Source organism: Stegodyphus dumicola, chromosome 11 (assembly GCF_044657685.1).
Source record: "Stegodyphus dumicola isolate Sdum_Otavi_A_Nest chromosome 11, ASM4465768v1".
NCBI classification, from domain to species: Eukaryota; Metazoa; Arthropoda; class Arachnida; order Araneae; family Eresidae; genus Stegodyphus; species Stegodyphus dumicola.
Window position 1 is genome coordinate 159,129,955 of NC_140778.1, and position 22,656 is coordinate 159,152,610.

The 22,656-nt window shown below is 29.7% G+C and overlaps 1 protein-coding gene across 2 annotated transcripts in view; it reads left to right on the forward strand.

Moving 5' to 3' along the window:
* Positions 1-20,851, forward strand: part of Cluap1 (clusterin associated protein 1) — a 42,512-nt gene extending 21,661 nt beyond the window's left edge. For both annotated transcript variants that reach the window (XM_085826169.1, XM_035367327.2), the window contains exons 6-11: positions 2,131-2,214; positions 2,343-2,476; positions 8,130-8,271; positions 13,170-13,332; positions 13,791-13,855; positions 19,472-20,851. In XM_085826169.1, the coding sequence (XP_085682295.1) occupies positions 2,131-2,214; positions 2,343-2,476; positions 8,130-8,271; positions 13,170-13,332; positions 13,791-13,855; positions 19,472-19,624 (741 nt within the window). In that variant the 3' untranslated portion in view covers positions 19,625-20,851. The remainder of the gene's footprint in view (positions 1-2,130; positions 2,215-2,342; positions 2,477-8,129; positions 8,272-13,169; positions 13,333-13,790; positions 13,856-19,471) is intronic.
* The last annotated feature ends 1,805 nt before the right edge of the window (positions 20,852-22,656 follow it).

The following is a 22,656-nucleotide window of genomic DNA, read 5'->3' on the forward strand; positions in this document are numbered from 1 at the left end:
TAGCTAATCAACTTATTAAACTGCATCTGAAAGTTGGGATAACTTCCACTGTTTTGCCAAGGGAACTGAAGATAGTGATTAGAAGAATCCTTGGACAGAAGGAAATTCAGAGAATGGATTTCTCAAATCGAGAAGAAAAATTAAAAGAAACAAAAACATGTACTCTGTGCCCACCTTGGATTGGATTGGATTATTCAATTATGGCAAAGCACACGAGGGCTATCTGCCTAAAGGGAGGGATGCCTTTGTGGAGGACTTTCTAAGGGAAACTGGCTCGTATACACGTTACACATGGGGAAAACCACGAAAACGCCCATGCAGCCAGCCCGTTCGCGGGATTCGAACCTCAGACCGAACTACCAGTGTTCAGCGTCTTTACCGCTCGGCCGCTGGTGGACTGTACCCACCTTGTAAGAAGAGAAAAGCAGCATACAAATACTTGGAATGCAAGGAACCAGTGTGTCTACAGTGCTCTAAAAAAATGTAATTTTGACTGTATGTTGTCTTATGATTTATCCTTGTAAACAAAGATATACTAATATATTATTTATTAATAATTAAATTCATTGTTGTAGAATTATGGTTTAATTGACAGTAATACTTAAGTAAGACACATATTTTCATGCATGTTTTATAAAATCTTTGTTCTTTAAAAACTTTGTTCCTTAAAACGAAGAAAATAGTAATTTTTCATATGAAGTTAATTGCGTAAAATTAAATAATTTATGTTTAAAATATATTGATTTAAATGAATTAGAATTCCATAAATATGTGTAAAGTATTTATAAAAGTCCTTAAAAAGCCATAAAAATACCTATTTTTACGCGTTTCTTTAAAGTGGTCTGTGAGACCGCTCACAGTAATTATAAAATTCTCACAGCATTTAAAGTAATTAACTTTATTTAATGTTATTCGTATCATTTAATGTGGCTACTTGCTTCTAAATTTATTTATTATTAGTTAAATAATACTTTAAATACAAATTTCAGGTAATTTTCTCTGGCATACTTCTGAAACTAATTTTAGCAGTATGATGACATACCATCACAAATTTAATGCACATATTTTTGCTTATGTATGCTGCTAAATAAATATGAAATACTTAAATTTATTTAAAAATATCATTAAATAGATTTATTTCTTTCATTTAGCTGCAAAATGTCTGAAAAAAAAAAAAAAAAAAAAGGAGGACATTTTTTAACCCAGATTGTGTAGATTCTAATCTCAATCTTCAGTGGAGGAAACTATTATAGTTATAATAGTAATGCTTTGGGGATTATATACTATATTTTATATATATTTATAAGTCATATGTAATTGCAAATTTTTGTGTTTTCAAGCAGTATCATAAATAATTTTTTCTCAGCACAGCCAACGTGCACTATACGGATAGACTAGAATTTTCTTAAAACACACTTGGAAAATGTGGAAAGTCAGGGAATTTCATTCTCCTGTTTGAGTGGCAACTCTACAGTTATTAACAGTCTAATTTCAATATATTGTTCTGGAAAAGGGAGAAATAAATATTGTTAAGAATTAATGGCCTGCATTCAAATGCATGAAAATTTTTTAAATATTTCAGTATTCTGAAATAAATAAACAGAAATTTATATCACGAACAATTTTAATGACAAGGAAAATTGAATGGTAGTTCTGAATTGAACATTTAATGAGTAAATACAGTTGTAGCCATGGAATATTTAGTAATTATTTTTAGCTATCCTTTTAGTTTTAACATCTAAACCTTATTTCAATATAATATTATTGAAAAATTTAAAATATTAGGGAAATTACCAGAATTTAAGAAAGAGTTATGAAGAAATTCATGAAAATAGAGCCATGTGACTACTCCAGAGGAAAACTGTGATATGTTTTTAATTTGTAAAATTGCACAACATGAGCAGAGTGTAATGAATGTGCAGAGTGTGCTTTTGAAAATTTTTTTAACCTTGGAAATGACCACATGTTTAACTGTTGTTCTGAAAAGCATTGATTACTAATTAAATGGATAATTCTGCATGCCCTTTCTGTCTCTTAGCGGCTTTGTCTTCATCTATCTCTCTGTGTCATTATATACTGCAACATTTTGTACCCCTGCCATTTTTTTAATATTTCTATTTTCTTAAACAGGAAAACAGGTCTTCTGTGTTGTCAAAACAACTAGATATTACTGAAATTGAACAAGGTATCAAAAATGCTACAAAAGGATTAGAAGTAAGTAATGAATGCATATTTCCATTTTTCTCTTTAAAAATAATTTGCATTAGAAAAACTTCTGTCTTATTAAATTATAAAAACTGTTAATATATATTTCACTTTATTTCTTTTCATTTTTATGTAAGGAAGAAATCCAAAAAACGAATACTATGATAGAAAACATAGCTGCAGATGAGGCAAATCTGGAAGCAAAAATTGAAAAAAGAAAAATGGATTTGGAGAGGAATCAGAAAAGATTACAAACATTAAAATCAGTCAGGTAAATAACCTTACTTTATTGAATGTAACAGTTAGAAGTATATATAGTAATTATCAGCTTGATAGAAAATAATGTTATATGCTTTAAATTATATAAATAATTAAAATACTTTAAATTGTGAAGTATATTAGTAAAAGTATTATGAAGGATGTATAACTTTCTTGTCCCCTCTCTTCCAATATTATAGAGTATTTTTTAAATATTAACATTATGGATCATCTGTTGAAGAATATGATAGAGAAAAGGGGTAATGATAGTGTTATTAATGAATGTTAACATTATTGATGTTAATATTGTTATAATATTATAAATATCAGTACTATTGATCAGTTGTTGAAGAGTAGTACCTAGAAAAAGTTCTGCAATTCTGTTATTTTTTATATATAAATGGCTACAGCTTATTTTCCTACATGTTTTAAGTATACTTCAAGTCATAAAACTGCTTAATCTTATATTTCATGATTTATTTGATTTTTCATCTTGTTCTTTGATTTTCATTAAATTCAGAATCAGTATTAAAAATTAAAATATTTAACTGAAAATTCCCAAGCAAAATAAAAAGTTCGAAGAAGCAAAATGAATTATTTCATTTTTAGTTTTAGTTTTGAACACACATAATGCAGCTCCATGCACTTTAAATAGAAATAAAACTTTTGTCAGAATTTTTTTAATTTTTAATTTTGTCAGAATTTAAGTCTTTCATAAATTTATTCCCATATTTTTGTGAAAGTGTATCAGAAAAATACAACTGAAATATTGCTAGAGGGTTGCATTGATTTATAAGAAAAATAATTCATTATATTTGTTATAAATCTATTTTCTAAAATTTTATCCTTGAAATATTTTTTGTTTCTTCTCTTACTTTTCTTAAATAAACTAAAGATACACTAAAAGCAGAATTAATAGGTGATGATGAATCTTTAGTTGCAGAAACTTTGTGGAGCACTGTTTATACGACTTTTGTGCAAGTCTTTTACATTTATGCATCATGTCTTGGTCCTGATTCAGTCCTATTTATTTTAATGCTAAAATATTTCTTTTACACATCACATAACTTTGGTCATACATTGCTTTTGTGTGCATACACTGCACTGGTTTTACATTTTGCACCTTTCATGTATTTTTCTCAGAAATGGAGATGACTTGATTTCTTGATGCTGTGTTAAATATACTAGATGGAGTCGAATCAACTGATACAAAATGTCACAAAAGTGAAAGGCACTATTGTTAAAAGATAAATTTTAAATTTAAAAAAAAAGTTGATGTGAATACTGGTTTGATGAGAATTGAGTTACCAAAGAAACTGGATATTCCTTTGGCAATGCTAAAAGCTGTTGTTTATGATAGAAAAAAGTTGAAGAAAAATCAGAAACTTGTGGACAGTCTGCTTCAAAGATATTGTGTCTACAAGACGGAAAGTTTCCTGAGGTTGAAGCCATTTTGCTAAAATTTTTCATTCAATGTCATGCATCCAGTATTCAGTGAATGGTTCCATGATAATCGTGAACGTAATAGAAATAGCATTTTAACTGAATGTGAAAAAAGCTTGCTTTTCAACTGGATGACTGCATAAATTTAAACTGTGCCATGAAATCTCATATCAGCATTCCATCTGAGTTGGTTGAAGAGTGGTTCAAGAATTTATCCACTAAAATAGATGGATATGAATTAAAAGTCACTTTCTGCTCTTTTCTTTGCACTTATGCCTGCAAAAACCCTAGCTTTCAAGGTGATCATTGTCATAGAGCTAAGTAAAATATGAAATGTCTCACTGTTTTACTTTGTGCAAATGCTGATGGCACAGAAAAGATGACTCTTTTAATCATAGGAAAGTCACAGAAACCAAGCTGCTTCAAAAATATTAAAACTCTGCTGTCAGAAAGCTAATAAGAAAGCATAGATGACTATGGACAGTTTTACAGAATGGCTGAAGAAAATAGCTAAAACTACGAGAAGACAAAACTAAAATTTTACATTTTATGGGTCATTGTACTGCCCATCATGAAATGATAGATTTCTTGCAGAATGCGAATGTTATTTTCTTCCCGGCAAATTGCAAAAGTGTAGTACAAACTTTAGATCTGGGTGTCATTAAGAATTTTAAAATGCTCTACAGGCAAAGGTTGATTCAAATAGCTCTTCAAAGCATAACTACAGGAAATAAGAAAAAAAAAAATAATTGTTCTTTAGGCTATAAATATGATTTCACTCGCCTGGACTCAAGTAAAACCATAAACAATTAAAAATTGCATTATTAAGAAGGATTTTCGAACCCAAGTGAAAGTGTTGATGATTAAAATGATGATAAAACTCTGATTAATGATGAAAAAGATTGGAAATTACTGGGATTAGACATTACAATGAAGGAATACGTAAACTGTGATGCCAATTATTTTTAAATTACAGTTGAAGAGCTGATTGAAAACATTGTACAAAATGAATATTTAAGTAATGGGGATAAAGAATAAAATGAAGAAGTCATTCCACCTTTTCAAAATGCTGTCTACTGCATTGATACCCTCAGAAATTTCTTTGTGTGTAATAACACAAGCAAGAAAACATTTAAAGAATTGAATTCGCTTCACAGCGCTTTGCTTTAGATTCAGATTCAAAGGACACCACAGTCAACAATTAAGGACTTTTTCTTTAAAAAAAATTAAATTTTGCTTTAAAATGTTTTTGGAAAAAAATTTGTTGTTCAAGATGGCAATTCAAATAAAGGTATGAATTTCTTTTTTTCCAATTTTACATAACTACATACAAAAATTTGCATTCTTATGATTTTAAAAATATTAAATTTGTATTAATATCATTTTTAAAATATTAATAATAAAAATGTTTAAATTGTTTAATTGTTTAAAGTGTATTAATATTAAATATTTATTTAACGTACTAAGTTTAAATTTGCTTGAACATAGTTAATATTTTAAACAAATTGAAAGTAGGATAATAAAATTATGTAATATTTGTAGTAGATTAGTATTATCAATATTGGGCAGCCAGTATATATATATATATATATATATATATATATGTGTGTGTGTGTGTGTGTAATAGATTCTGTAGTAGAACACAAGTGGTTGTATTCACAATGAACAGCTAGAATTTTGATGTCGTAGAATGCTGAAATGCTGATCCACAAAGAATAAAAAATTTTGCAGTCAAGGTATATTTATTTAACTTTTATTTCAGTAAACATGTTGTGTCCGAAAACAAGTTGGCACATTTATTGTAGCAGACAGACAGCAGTGCAGCTAGGACAAAGTGTTGAAAGCAAGTGTGTTATGTTCAGAGAAAAATCTTAATTCAGACTGAGTTAGTTTTCGTTCTCAATGCATTTTGATTGGATGGTTAATATTGCTGTAAAATTACTATTGGCTGTTTGAGTTTTAGTTTCATTTACATCATCAGAATTATGTAAGAGTCATATGACATGGATTTTTCTCGAAATGACGCAGTGCAAATAAAGGTTACTAATTTTAGAATACAGAAGGGAATTAATTTTCGCTGCTAATTTAATCTTTTTACATATCCTTCCTTTAAAAGAAAGGTTGGGACAGCAGGGCGGAAGAAAAAGCATTAGAAAGAAAGCATTAGCATATGAAGAGAGATAATTTAAAAAAATACAAATCCTGAAATTTTGTGCAAAATAATTATTTCCATAGCAGCAAAATATAAACTTTGATAAGATTTTAGAGTCCTATTAAAAATTTTCAGTCCAAAAGTCTTTGTGTTTTAGAGCCCGCATAATTAGATTTCTTCAGGGAAGGCTTTGCACACAATATCTCTTGTAAAAATTTTGCACACACATTATGTATTTTGAATAATCACAAATTTCAAAACGTTCAAAACAATTAATTTTTGGTATTATAACTTATATTTTAACATCATAAATTTTATGGTCATAAAAATTATGGTTTTTACTGTCACTGTTACATTGCCAATTTTCTTATTTTACACAAAACCAGAAGACCCCCATAGCTTTCTCTAACTCAAACATTTCCAGCTATTTGGACATCACCACTTTAACGAACTCATGTACTGAATTTTCATGAGTGGTTAAGGGTTGCTTCTGGCAGTTGCATATAAAGGCCTTCGTTCCTTGTTTAAAGGCAACTGATCTTTCAAACTGCACTATACATTCCATTTATATACATAAAAAAATAACTACACTCCATTATATTTAAAAAAATATAAAATTTTATATATGAACAAAAGTAAAAGTGGAGCCTTCATAGTTTGTATCTTCCGATATGAGGAGGATAAAAGAACAAATAACAGAAATAAAAACAGGGCCTCTGTTTTGTACCAGAATTCCCTCATCATACTCTTACATTCATTTATTCTCTTTTTAGTATTTTTATATCCATCATAACCATGCTCAGTATTTTAAACGTATTTTCTAAATTATAATCAAAACATTTCTGTTTTTCAAAATTAACTCTTTCATTTTTCAAAACAAATCAATTCTTAAACTTCAAATTTTTAAATAGTAATGTCATTTCTAATTATTACTACAATAATTTTAATAACCTTCCTTAAATAAAATAATTATAAATCTCTAAATTCGTTATTTAATTTGTAAAACAATTTTTTTAGTATCATAAAACTTGAATCGATAAAAATAGCACTAAAATTTTAATAGCACTAATATGTATAACATCAGATACCTAAATTTCAAAGCAGTACTCAATTAAAAATCACTTGCTTCATAGTAATAGTTTAGAGTACATCATTTTTAAAACAACATTTATATTATTCTAATTAATTATTTCATAAGTAACGAAAAATTTAAACATACTCAAGCCGCAGAAAATATCAAATAAGATGCGCCAACAAAATTAATAAATGCCAAATGATTAAATGACAATTTGAGAATACTTGTGTTTTCATTCTTTCAACACTTGTACTATGTTTTTATCTTAAAACAATAAAATTAAATTTCAGGAATTTTAACTAAAACTTTTCACACAAAATTTAAAATCACTGAACCAGCATTAGGTCTCTTTCTCTGAAATAACAGTAATTCAAATACACATTGACCGAAAGAAAGTCATTTGGATAAACATAAGGCTGTCCGTATATTACAACGTAGGAATCAGAAATGGATTAAAAGGATTTCCCACGCTTCAACACGCGTGAGGTACTTGACATTTGATGATCTCCGTAAATTTTTGATGCAGAATGGGAAGTATCTCACATATGATACTTCAAAACACTTTTTATAAACACAGACTGATGGCTGGTGTATTTAATCATTTTGTAGTTTACTATAGTTAACTCCTATTAAGCTTAAAGCACTGATTACTTGCAAAGCACTTAAATCATTGATGATCACACAGTATAATTTTTTTTTTTTCTCTTTGTAGGCACTGGCAGAACACGAGCGAGATTATCAACACAGAAATTAAAAATAGTCATGACACAAACTTGCATCACAATTCGTTTCATTACTATTATTTTATTAGTTATTATTAAGCTGTTTTCTGTATTTATTCTTAAAAGTATTGGATTTGACTGAATAATATGCAAATGACCTAAAATCATTAAATATATATATCTCCATGAGTTTTGATCATTAAACATATGCAATATTTCCTTCCATAAATTTAAGAAAAAAATTGAACCTTCAAATTAATTATATCTCTTATAGACCAGCATTCATGGATGAGTATGAACGATTAGAAGTTGAATTAGAAGAACTGTATAAAAAGTATGTTATGAAGTACACATGGTTGGCCTACTTAGAACAGCAGCTTGAAGAACTGGAGAAAATAGAACAGGAACTTATTCTGGTAAATATTATATAATTTAGCTTGCTTATTCATTTTGGAGTAAAGTAAGCTGAAGCGCAAACAGTTAAATTTTGACAATGCAGATTTTCTCGACAAGGATGTAAGATATTATTACATTTCTTCAAGCATGTTATTGTATTGTGTTACTAGTGAATAGTGTGCCCAGCTAGCAGTTGGAAGGTGTATGATTCAAAATCTCATTAAGGGCACAATTGTTTTTCAAGTTAAGCAGCATCAAGAGTAAAAAAGTAGCAGACGATAACGTGTCACCATCTGGATTTGGTTACCTGAGTTTTGCACTTCTTTCTATTTCTGCATTTAAGTGAATGAGAATACAGTACGTGCCAGTCATTAAAATCACTTCTTTTCAAAACATATCTGAGTTTATTAATTAGCTAAGGTTAATAAACGCCAATTTCAATGTTGCAAATTACATTATCAACGTTGAACTTACCAAGATAGTAACTAACAATTAATCTAATAATTAATACTTAAATCATTAATTATAAAATTAATCCTAAAATTAAATTATTTGTGAAACTTGGAACTTAATTTTTAACCCTGAGGAGCGTAGTCCAGAAGGGCTGTCAGTCCCAAAATGGCATTTTGTGGTGGTTGACTATAGATGGTGTATCACTTTTTAAATTATTACCACCAAATATTATCACCCTGTATTAAATTTAAAGAAATTAAATAATGAATCTTCATCAATGTATCTATGTTTCTCGCATTGGGAAAAAAACAATGGTATCTACAACCGTCAAATTTTGAATAACGTAACATTCCACCTTAACATCGGCACCTGGAAGCCCTAATTTGAAACTTTGATTTTCTTTTATTATTTATTTCATACTTTGTAAAACTTCAACGAATTTTTCACTAACAAACACAATGATTCCAAAGTGAGCAATGGCAAAACTGTGCAGAAAAAAGCATTTTTATCTCCAGCATGTGACATAGTATATGATTATCAGCTTAATAGCTTAATGAATATTTTATGCTTAAACTGATATGCCTTCCTCCCCAGGTCATAGGGTCATATAGGTCATTATTACACCTTGCACATAAACAATAAAATAGGAGTTTGAAGAAAATTGGCTGTGGTATTTCAATATTGATTTTGGACAAATACTACCCCCCTTACAAAGTTTCTTAAAGTATGATTACAAATTTCATGAAAATAGTCTTACCTTGTGGATAGGGAAGATTTCTGAAAAAATGCTTTATTGTTGATCCACATTAAGTATAAATTCCAAAGTGTTGTTGCTGCTAATTTTCATTTGTCTGACCTATAGTCAGCCTAAGCCCCTGAAATTCCTCATGGCAGAGAAACGCAAGATTCATGCCTGTCATTTGCAACAACTTTGAGCACCTAACAGGTGACAGCTCAATTTAGCTCAGTTCCACTCCCAGTTTTGATGGAAAGTACCCTTGGATGGGTGGATCCAAGGTTCTTCCACCCCTCTCCCCTACCACCAACTCCTCGAGAGGACTTTTGGCTCACCACTTAATTATAGTGCCCCTATGCTGCACGGACACTATACATTTACAAACATCCATGCCTTCTCTGGAATTCGAACCCAGGTCCTTCAGCACAGCAGTGAATGACCCAGAGTGGCAAAATACATATTTGTGTTTTATTTGTTAAAATCAAAATATTCTAAAATTGATTTCATAATAAGGGAAGATAAAGAACAATCTTCAGTCCTAGTCATGATTTTTACACTGGAACCTAAGCTCAAGGATTTTTATAATCTTAACTAGGTCAATTTTCAAGCTACTGAAAATAAAACCTTTGCCAGCTTAAAAATTTAAGAAGTGCATCAGCGGCATAGCTAGGGTTTTTGGCGTCCGTGAACAACTAAAGATTTTGCGCCCCTTTCTCTGTGCCAAGAACAGAAAACATTTCATTCTAAAATTTCGTAACATCAATTTGGCACCCCTGAATGCTGCGCCAAGGGACAGATGTCTCCCCTTGCTACGCCACTGAAGTGCATAGTCCAGTTTAATTGCATGAAATTTGCCCATTTAGTCGCCTGTATTAAAATACCTCTTTTTAATATACCTCATTCATTACCATGTATGCTTTGCAGTAGCATATCTGAAATGAAAATTCAAAGATGATTTGAAAAGTTTTATATATAAGTTTGTCAGTACAGGAACAAGAAATCTAATAAAATTTTATAATTGCAAGGAAAAAGGCCAAGCCAACTGTATAAAAATATGTTGAAGAATAGAAAGGTACTATGGTTCTGTTGGTATTAAGGAATTGTGTAGCTCAGTGAAGCAGTTTTTTTGGTACATAAACACAAAATTTGATAAGATTTCCCACATTAAAAGAAAAAAAAGAAAAAAGAACTGTCCTGTAATAAGGTCTTGAAAACTAAAACTTTGTACAAGACTTCTCATATATAGAGTTAGAAGACGCTTGGACATTCCCCATACTTCCCTTGTCTTTCACAAAAATATTCTTATCTAGTATTCTAAGTGAAATACAGAACATTGCAAAAGTCTTTCTGTATTTCATATAGGATTGGTGATTCTGCTACATAGAAGAATAAATTGTTCTTTCTAGAGCTTGTTAGCAAGGAAGGCCTCTCCACCAAGCCATTGTAAAAGTACATTGTCAAGAAAGGCTATTGTGTTGAATGAAAAACAGTATATTAAATTATTCCTATAAATAGTATGCTTATGGTGCTGGTTTTTCTCTCAGTGCAAATAAAAGCAGGAAATTTGAAACGGCATTTGTACGTGGTATTCAGTCTTTTTATTTCTTACAGTAATAGTGCAGATATTTAAAAAAAACTTATCATTAGGTTGAATAAATAATTCTACTGTTCTAAAGAATGTAATAAATAATGTGAAGAACATTCTTTTATTAAATATGGTAATAGTTTGTAAAAATTGGCAGTCAAGTTTTGTGAATTATATATACAGTAGAAGCCCAACTATTAGCTTATTGGAAAACTCAAATAACTACAATAATTTAAAATTATACAGACTTTTGTTAAACAAAAAAATTAAGCATGTGAAAGATTTCTGAAGCCATCATAAAGCACATGTAGGACTACGACTCAGGACAGGAACTGTTTCCTAACTGCGTGATTTAATGAGCATAATGAATAAGCATGACATCACAATATGATCATAAAATCTTTCTCTTGGTTTTATATAAATCTGTGTAATTCTCAATAAGCCGGTTAGTTAGTCCCCCCCCTCTTTTTTTTTAAGGTATGTTAAATGATATTGATCAATTTTCCCCTCATATTTTGAAAAAAAAAAAAAGAATTGATCACAATTTTGGGCATGCCTAAAATGAAACAGTATGCAGTGAAGTATTTACAAAATTGCTGAATCATACCATAAAAAAATTAATATGCAATGATGGGCTCGATATGCAACTTTATTTGAAAATGGATAAACAGTAACATGGAATATTATGAGTACAGTGATTGAAGTTTTTTTGACATGCTATATCTGTAACTTGTATTTCTTGTTTATCTAACTAAATAAAGAGTAGTCAGTTCTTTCATACTTTAAACAGAATGACTTGTGGAAGTTAGGTGGGATCTCTGATAATGTGCATGGTCGAAACTGGATTGAGTTATCTTATGTTCATATGCTTAAGGCATATGAAAACGCATTGCCGTCATGTCTGAAATATACTCTTTTTTCAAAATCTTATATAACATTAAATGTAGGCTTTTGATATTCGAGCTGATAAGAAATAAGATAACTGTTTTTTTTAATTTTATAAGTTTCTTCTTTCACTTATTTGGTTTTTCTAATGTGACTTTTTTCTTTATATATATTCAACTGTTTTTAATTTTCATGTAGCTGTCATTTTCCAAGTTTTCCGGATAGTTAAGCATTTGATGTATTATATTATAAATAAATCTCTTAGACATATTATTAAAAATACTAATTACATATAAGTTAATTAAGAAGTATTTAAACTGCTTTTATTAAAATAATTAATTTGTTAAGCAGTTTGCTATTTCAATTTGAAAGGTAAATTTAAAATGATTACATGATGTCATATGGCAATATTTCTGAGAGCTGGAAATCTGCCAGGAAAAGGAAATGTTAATTAAAAAATCTTCATTTTGAAATGGTAACATGTGCTGAGCCACACAAATTGTAAATATATAAGTTGCATAATAACAGTCATAAACTGAAAATATTAAATGATAAATGTTTTTAACCTCAAGAGCAGTCATTGGCATATTTTTTAAATATCCTATATTGTCAATAATACTGATGTAAATAACATATTTTGAAAATTTCTCTCAAAAAAGGAGGTAATACAGTTTTTAACAGATATTAGTGGCATCATGTTAAGCAATTTCTTATTTTTGAGTATTAAAAAATATCCAGTTTTTTTCTTTCTTAAAACAAATTTCAACTTTGGAATAGAAGTATGCATCACATAACTGGCATGAAGGAAGAAAATTAAGTGCACAAAATCTAATTTCAAAATTTCTTTTCATTTATTGTACCATAGAAAGTTCACTTTATTCATACCTATAAAATATTTCTTATTAATAAATTTTCACACGGACGAAGATTAAGATAAAAATAACAAAGAGCTTTTCTAACACTGTAAGCTTTCTTCTCATTTATTCATAAATTAGCTACAGTTACTCTTGGAGACTTCAGGTGAACTTGTTTACAAATTATTTTATTTTAAACATTCTTCCTTATTTCTGAGAGATTTGTTTTTGCAGGTGCATTACTCTCAAGTTGCTTAAAGTGAATTGAAATTATTTTAAATTGATAAAAGGAAATTCTTGCTTTATAAAAAGTTAAGAGTGTGAGAAAACAGAATTTACATATTTGTTTTAATGTAATTTGATGATTTTTTTTTTTTTTTTTTTTTTTTTTTTTTTTTTGAATAGCAAAGAGAAGAGGTGACAAAGCGAATGGTTGAAAAGCTACGTCAAGAAGACTTATTACGCAGTGAAGAAAGTGGTAACTTGGATGACTTTCTCATAGTTAATGTGGAAAATGAAACCCCCCACAGTGCTCCAAGGGAGAAACTTCGTCGACCACAACCAGCACGTAAGCAAACTAATTTCTGTTTATTATATTGCAACATTTAAACTTGTTCTTAACAGTAAAAGGGTCAAACTTGTATATTGAAAATACAATTACTCTATTTTCAATAATTTAAAAAAAAAAATTACCAAATACGTGTGTATGTGTGAGCGTTATGTAAAAAAAGAGGGTGGGGGGAAGAAACTATTTTGAGTTTTTCTTGATTTTTTTAAAGTTTTTAACATTTTAAAATATAGGAAGAGGAAAGAAAATTTTAACCTATTAAAATATTTAAATTTTTTATTATCACACAGTTTCAGTGATTTTTTATTATTGAAAGAATTATTATGGTTTCTATTCTCTCAGTTCTACTGATACAACTGATTTTTAAATTTTCTAATTTCTCTCTGTTTGTTTTATAAAAAAAAGCTAAGTGTATATGATTTTCCAGTGTAACTTCTCAAGTGTTTTTGTATATTTAGCATCTGGAGTTCGAAGAGAAACTCATCGAAGAGTGTATGGTTCCATGAGTGGTGGTGAAAAAGATGTATGTTAATTCATTTTACTTATATTATTTAAGCTTATGCATTTAGATTAATAAGGAAACTTGTCTCAAAATATTTCTTCTCCTTTATTAAAATACTTAAGATTACTATGGGCTCAGAAATAGGGTTAATGAAATGCATATTTTTTTTAATTTGTAAAACTAGAAGTTCATAAAGTTTTTTTATACCTTTTATTTCAGTTTTACAGAAAGCAGAAAATGTTATTATAATGAAAGACTAATTTAATGCTACCTATTGATATAGTGTGGAGTGATAAATTTTTGATACTGTACCGCATTCAGTTTTATTTTTGTTACGAACATTAATTTAGATATAGTATTGCACTGGTCAGTTTTGTAAAGTATACTCTTTTTACTGAAGTGAAATACTAAAATATGGATTAACTAAGCATTTCTAACTAAAAAGAATTAAAATTACTTTAGTAATTTCTGATTATCTCTCTACACCTCCATTGAAAAGTTGCAAATTTGTTAATGACTTTAAAGAGTATTTATGAACTCATTGGCAATTAATTTTTCACCAACCTAATGCACAAAAGGAAACAGCCATTTTCAAAGTGGTGCCATATTAAGAACTCTATAAAAGAGCAATCAATAAATAAAACTGAAAAGGCAAGAAACATCAATAACAACATTCTTATCTATTTTGAGAAGTCTTTTTGTGATCTTTTTTTGCACTGTTGTTCTACCTATGTACACAGATATTTCTTTTCATTTAAAAAAAAATAGATAATTGCACAAAACATCACATATAATTTGCCATTGCGCACCGGCCAACAATAAATAAAGTGAAATATAACTAGATACTGCTATCTTCAAACCAATTTCAAACCTGTGTTCTAACATTCTGCTTTGAATTTTTCACCGTACGTTTCCATAAATAAAATAAAATTTGATCATTCAATTATTACAAATGCAAAAATTTGCAAAATTGCATTTTCTATTATTGGGCTGAAATGTATATTTCTGCAGAAATGTGGAGTTCAGCCCCGTAACAAATATGATGCTTCCTTTTTCATCAGTTAGCAAATTTCTCAGTCCCATTATGATTTGTTATGAAAAAAAAAATCTACTCAATGTAAAAAGAAACAATACAGAAAATTGCTGATTGAATTTCAAAAGTGCGTGTCCACCTATACTTAAACAAACATGTTTTGCACATATCTCAGTTGCCACATAAATATCTTTTGCCGACATTGTGAGTTTTCACATAACTGTTTTGGCAACATACTGCATTGTGTCATAAATACTTTTTCATAAATTTTTGGTAGGGGTGCAGATAATCAAAAAGTAAAAATTTTCACATTAATTAAAAAAATTCATATTATAATATTTATTTCAGAATTCTTTTCATTATTATAATGCAGCTAACTTGTGTGTGAGAAGAGACAAGTTTACACAATTATAATAAATTATTATGATGTGGTAAAAAGTAAGTGCATTCACACTGAAAATTGTTAACTATCAAAATATGTTCATCTTTTAGACATGCTGTATATTCTCTGATGCAACATAGTGCAACCATAAGTATTAAATGTGCATGTGTAATTTGGATGAATTTATTTAGTTTGACAGATTAAATATTTGTTTTCATGTTATAGTTTTTTTTTTTTTTTTTTTTTTTTTTTTTCTCTCTAAATACATTTAGTAAATTAGAGTACTCAGAGGGTATATGTAGACATAAAAGTTCTTAAAATGGCATTCTCAGAGCCTTTTATGTAGCCAGGTTGCTCTTTACACACGTAGTTTTCTTTTGCTGAGATCCCTTCTAGATAGGTTTAATTATTCTGGCAAACCAGGTTGCTGTATCTTCAGTCAGATCTTGTATTATATTTGCATTAGCTTAGCAGTTATAATTTTTAATATATAATAAGTAAATCTATCAAATTAGCTTTGATATTAAATCTGTGCAGCCACCATGTAAAAGCCTGTGATGTATAATTTAATATTGTAGTGTGCGAATGGATTGAATACGCACAGAATGGATGATAGGTTGATAAAATTAATTTTACTAAAAAAAACACTTTACAGTTTTGGAACTTTCAACAAAAATACTTGGCCAGCTTGTCTCAGTTTAAGCTTAATCAGTAGTTACACTTCGAACAACTAAGAACGTTAAACACAATGCAATGCAAAGCACATCTGAAAGGCAAAGCTATCACAGATTTAATACTTTAAATTCAGCTGTGAACTAACAACTGAGAAAAACTGTTGGTCTTCCTGGCCTTATATAATTTTCCCCGGCTGCTGTGAAATACCTAGTACTTTTCACTTCTTGAAACTACTGGGAAACATATAAAAAAGGCGAGATAGAATTACATTTACTAGTAGGGAGTAATAACAGTTATTCAATTAGATTACCAACTGTAGTCATACTGGACCAAAATGTCGCCAAGTTTGGCGACAAAAACTAGTTGCCAAACCATGAACAGCTTGCTAATATCTCGCCAATTTAGCGAGATAGTCATTTTACTCGTTGTTATAATGACTTGCTCCTGTATTCTTATTTATCTGGCAAAGCTTGATCTCTTTCAAGCATTTCATGATACATTATATAAAAGGTATTACAATTTCACATATAATTATTTATATATGTACAAAGTTTGTAAATATGTCAGTACAAAGTCAGAAATCCAGACCACAAGCAAACTTCTTTTTTAGGAATTTTTTGTATGCTTGCATATCTGATATTTTTTCATAGCAATCATTTAGTTTCATAAAAATCTGTATGATCAATAATTTCACTCCGTAGTTGCCTTTTTGCTTGGCATACATCTCAAACGGAAACATTCTATATTGAAACATCATTGATTTTACACATAATAAATAATTTATATCTCTGATGAAATTATTTGGCAAATGATTATTAATTATTTTTTGCTTTCATCACCGCATGACTATCATCACATGACAGCTTGAGAAATGTCTCATACAAAAACATAAGGAATTTTTTAAAAAAGTATTAGTAATTGAATATTAAAAAGCATGGTAACCTTCTATGTTTACCTTATGCTTGGAATGATGTACAGACTTCAGCTAACTGCAGAGCATGTGGGTTAGGAGCAGTTTAACAAAATTTCTTTCCATATGCAAAAATTAGGTTTTGTAAATGACACTCATATATCAAAAGATTACATTTAGTGCTGTTAGAATTGAGAATAACAGATTTATTATTCAGATAAGCTCAGGACTGGCACTAGAACTTGTGATGCTGCACCAAGTGGCAGAATATAGGGAAAGCTTTTTTATTTATTTAGCGAAGCCCTGAGCAATAAAATTAAGGGATGCCAAAATTATTAGAATTTGGGGAAGGCACTAGGATGCAAAATTTTTAGACTTTAGGGAGGCAGTAGATTTAGGACCCTCAGAGATTGAACCAGGCTGCAAAATATCTAGTGCCGTGCTGGATAAGCATTAAATATATGTGAAAATATATTTGTTTGGGACTCAGATAAGTCTTAAGCATGTGTGGGAAATAGGTATAAGTGTAATAAATAACTAAACTAATAATAAGTCAGGCATAACTTAATCGGTGGGCAATGAAAGCAAGAAAAATTTAGCGGAACAAAATAGCTTCAGTCACCAATCTTATACATTCCCAATGGTGTATAGTGAATGCTAGCTAAGCTTTATGATGCTGCTGCAAATGTGAAGGTTTTCGGATATCACAAACAAAAATCAAAATTTTCCAATTAATGGGATTTGTGGAGAAGCGGTTATAAATGAAGATTATATGGTAGAAGTTTTTCATTGCAATGACAATGAAATCATCAACCTAATCATCATTTAACCCCTTCGAGCCGGGTAGCGAAAACGCGCGCTTATCGCGGAGGCCGGCAGTGTCTTCCGCGAGCGTCTCTCCAGGGCCGGGGGCTTTTTTGCTACTAAGCCTAAATCCATGAAATTTCCGAAGTATCAACGCATTCTTTAATAATGCTCTATAGAGTATTTAAACGGCTTGTGCTTTATAGATATTTTTATATATATACTTTAATTACCTTATTTCTTGTTTAAATGCATATTTTACACATTTTATTTTAATTACTCACAATTTTATGACTTTTATAATCTGAAAACTAAATATATTAAAATTCTGTTTTCGTATGAAAAATTTGAAAACGGGGATCTACACACAGTCCTACGTTACATTCCTTGCACTCGTAATAACTCATTTGCCGTTTTGGAGGATTTTTCCGGGAATGTGAACAAACGAAGCATCATCGTCTCATTTTCTTATCAGTCTCTTCTGAAAAAAGTTTTGGAAAATGTCTTTCAGTTAATCTTTCAGAATCAATATCAGAATATCAGAATTTCAGAATCAATATCTGAAATATTTTGCATCATTTCTGCTATTTCATGCTCTGTTAAACATATTCGACACTTCAACATTGAAACAGTAAAAACAGAAAGAATTCACGTCTAACAAGATGTAATTATTTTCTAAAAACTGAACTGTAAATGGAAATACTCAACGCTTTAGCGCATATAAAACTTCTACTTACAATAAACAACTACCACGTGCGAATAAAGTGCGATTTAAAGAGACGTCATAAATAAATCACGCCATTCGGAAACATTTAGTTCCCCGTTTGTTTATATAATCAAAAACACGTGTATGTGAGTCATGCTTCTCTCATTTCAAGTAGAAGGTCTAATGCACATGTATCTGAAACCATATGGACATACAGTGCCATCTTGTGGCAGAAATTATAGTTTGAAAAACGTTCCAAGGTACTGGCACAAATACGTGACAGTCGGTAGAGAATGCAACAATGCTCTGGCACGCCTCGTGTCGGCCGGTAGATAAGTGTGTTCATTGCTGGCATGTATACGTGACAGTCGGCGCGAAAGGGTTAACAAACAGATGCTGAAATATGTAGTAAATCCGTAAAATATGGTTACTGATAGTGAAGAAAATGACAGTTTCTTCAGAATAAAAAAATCTCGATGGGAATTCTCAACACGGTAATTGCAGCACTTGAATTTTGTAACTGAACAAGAAATTATGTCTCTCTATAGACATAATTAAAAAGAAAATATTAGCACAAGAAATGAAACAACTTACAGAATTTACATTGAAGGGAATGTTTAATGAAGCAGAAAAATAAATATTGAGCTTTTGTCAAAAAACTGTGATTTCCATAAGCTGAAAAATGCTTCATTATTTTATTAATGAACTATTTCATATTTTTAATTTTGTAAGTTCTTCATGTCATCTCACTACATTTGAACTGATGATCTAATATCCAGAAAAATCCAGAATCGCCAAAGTCCTGACGAGTTTGAATCTCGGGCTTCGTACTGTATATATAAGTAAAAAACATATGTAAATCAGAATTTTAACTTTAATTTGTAATAGTTCCTTAACTCTTCATTTTCATTTGGTGTTTCCCTTTCTCATCCTAAAAATAGTAATTGTTTATAATAAGTCTTTCTAAATTGCATAATTTCGAAATCAATCTATGTCAACTAGCTATTTTAAGAATTCATTATTATGTATTTGAGTATTTTGACATAAACCATATTCTGTAAAATATTGTCTGTTGAAGATGTTCCTTTTAATCCTATCTTATTATTTTACCATTTATCTCTGATCAGGATAGCCTTGATACTGATTCTGATTTAGACCTGGATGGAGAAGAGGATGATGGGTCAGAAGTTACTGATGATGATCAAGATCTGGAGAATCTTTCAGACCTAAAAATTTCTGCTACAAATGCTGCCCATGCAGACAGTGATAATGACTTTTAATTGTAGTTGCAGTTTTTATGGTTAGATTTTACACTAACTAGTTCTAGTCAAGCATTACAGTCATAGTCTATTTGAGAAATTTATCTTTCATTTTTGTTTAATTTTGTGAAGATTTGTTGTTAATTTTTCAGCAGAAACCACATATACGTGCTATAATTCTTAAAGTATATGAAAAGCAAAATGTAAATTTTTCCAATTAAAAAAATATTAAGTACCTGCAGTACCATATTATTTTGCTGATGACAAAAGTGTTTCAAAAATATTTTATGCAGTGTTCAATTGTTTTAACAATAACCAACAAAGTTTTCTTTTTAAAAATATATGAAGAAATGTTTTTAATGTAATAATTTATTTTATTTTATTAATTATATTTTTCAAAACAAATGCTATTATAATGCATACAAGCTTTCTGATTTACACATATATACTTTCTGATACAATCAGATTTGCTTTCTAATTATTTCTGTAGTTTATTACATTATTTTATATGCTACAACTTATGCAGTTGTTCTTTTCATTTCTGTGTGAATTAAATATACATTTTCAATCCAATAATATTTTTCCATAATGTTCATCAAAACATATTCTTAAAATTGTACAGTTTTTTTGTGAATTTATTTTTATATGCATCATCATGTTTTGCCTTTGATAAATTTTATATAAGCTGCATGTACAAGTTAAAACTTATTTAAAAAAGGCAGCAACAAAAACATAGTAAGAGAATTTATTTTGCCTTGATAGTTAAATGCATGTGCCTTTGAATTTTATGTAAAACCTATCCGTACATTATTAGTATGCACATCAGATGTACAGTCTGTAACAGAATTGATGATCATAACTTCAAGGGGTAATAAAAAGATGACAACAGTAATAGCTTTCTTAACATAATGCAAAATGTTACTATTAAATAGAGTAAGAAAATCGTAACTTTTGCCATATTCTATTACCATTAATTTGTGACCATTAATTTTGTTACACTCTGTACATGCAAATGCATTTCATAATTTATATATATTGATACTCTTTTACATTATTAAGAGAAAGAAAATTTGTGTTTTACAAATTCCGTCCATGTAATCATGATTGTTATTTTTTGTGAAAATATTTTTTTAATCACTGTTAAATACTCTATATCCAAAAATTCAAGTCAAAATGCTAGTATCCTGTTACTTTATGCACATCTTGTTATTATTGTTTCTTTCTTTGTAAATAAAATACATAAATCTACATGTTGCCAAATATTTTTTTAATAAATACTTCTGACGATATTGAAGAATGCAAGGACTCCTTTTACAGATTTTTTTTTTCCGTCACTGTTGTCAGATATAAGAATTTTTTGCTTTTCAAAGAATGCCAAGGAAAATGAGTCAAGGGCCACATAAGGACCAGTTCAACATGCCTGTTTAGACCAACCACAAATAAACTCATATTTCCTCCATTATCTGGCAAGCATTACTACATACCATAATAGCATTTTTATTTTACAGTAGTTCTTTCTCCAAAGTGTTTAATGATACAAATTATTCACAAACACTTAACAGCCGACAAATGTCTGAATTTTGCAATTTATTAACATATTCTGCAACTGCTTGCAAAACACATTATATTTTTCATAAACATCACTTTTTCCAATGATGTACTATAAAATTACAGTTAATTTCATTATAGTGCAGATAATTTATATGCTCACAATATCCTTTATTTTAAATGAAATTTCATGTCATTACAGAAACACAATTTATAGGAATTTTAGTATGTTTTTATTTATTTCTAATGGTAAATTATAAAGAAAATTGTAGATGAATCCACAGTATAATATATAAATCGACTTTGTGTCTTGCCTCCCAGAGGGATCCTGCAATAAGTGCAGGGCAACAACTCGCATGTGAAGCAGCCATTTCCTCTTGAAGGTTGCACAATTTACAAATTGGGGTTGGGAAAATGTTCATTAAATGCAGATGTTTTAAAAAGCAACCATGGCCAGTAACAAGATGAAAGATAAACAAATTTCTTTCTGGGCGTAATGGAGTGTCAAAAATTCTGTTAATCCATAGTTTATGACTGTTCCTTTTGATAATCTGTTTCCAAAAAGCTTTTTTGTATTAATTTTTAATTAATGTAATAATTGGCAGTGTAAAAAAGATGTGGTTGTCAGCTATCTGGAGAATATGGGCCCCTTTCTTTGCCAAAAAAATCCGCCTTATCATTTCCATGAAGGCCACAGTGTGATGGTATCCATTGCATGGCAACTTCTTTGCCTTCCTGAGCTAAGTTGCTTAGAAACTGCTGATATTTTAAAACATCAACAGACATTGGTGATTCAAAAACAGAAATAGCTAGAAGAGCAGCTTTAGAATCACAGTGTATGGCATATGGCAACCTTTGAAAAATATTCAAGTTCACATTAGAGTTGAGATAAGGCTATGAGTATGACTGTAATCTCAATATCAAAAGTAGTCCTATTCCTTCCAACAGGATTATAAAATGAAAAAAAAAAGATGCCAGTGCCTGCACTATTACTGTCAGTCAAAATAGATTCATCCATAAACACATGTAGCCATTCACTCTCAGAATATAAAGCATAAATGGTATCCAAAGACTTAGATTTAAAAATTTGGTCATTCTTTTCTTTTTTGAGGATTTCGTGTAACAAATTAATTCTGACTACATTATTTTCTTATATCAGTTGCACATTGTGATTTCAAAAAATTGTCAGCTTCCCATCTTAAGACCTAGCTGATCTCTGACAGAAAAGACTGCCTGAAGAAAACCATTCTGAGTTTTAAGTTTTCTCTCCATCAGTAAAAGGAAGTAATTCCACAGGGAAAGCAGTCTGATTCCCTTAATTTTTTTTTCCCCATAGGATTAGTGCTATCTCTTCCACAATGGACTTAATGCACATATAATATGTAGCTAGTAAAAGTGCATCAACTGGGGTGGTTTTAATTGCACCAGTGATAAATCGGAGAGCTTGGCTGTGAATAATATGTTTAACATAAAATCAAACATTATTCAAAACTTTAACAGAAAGA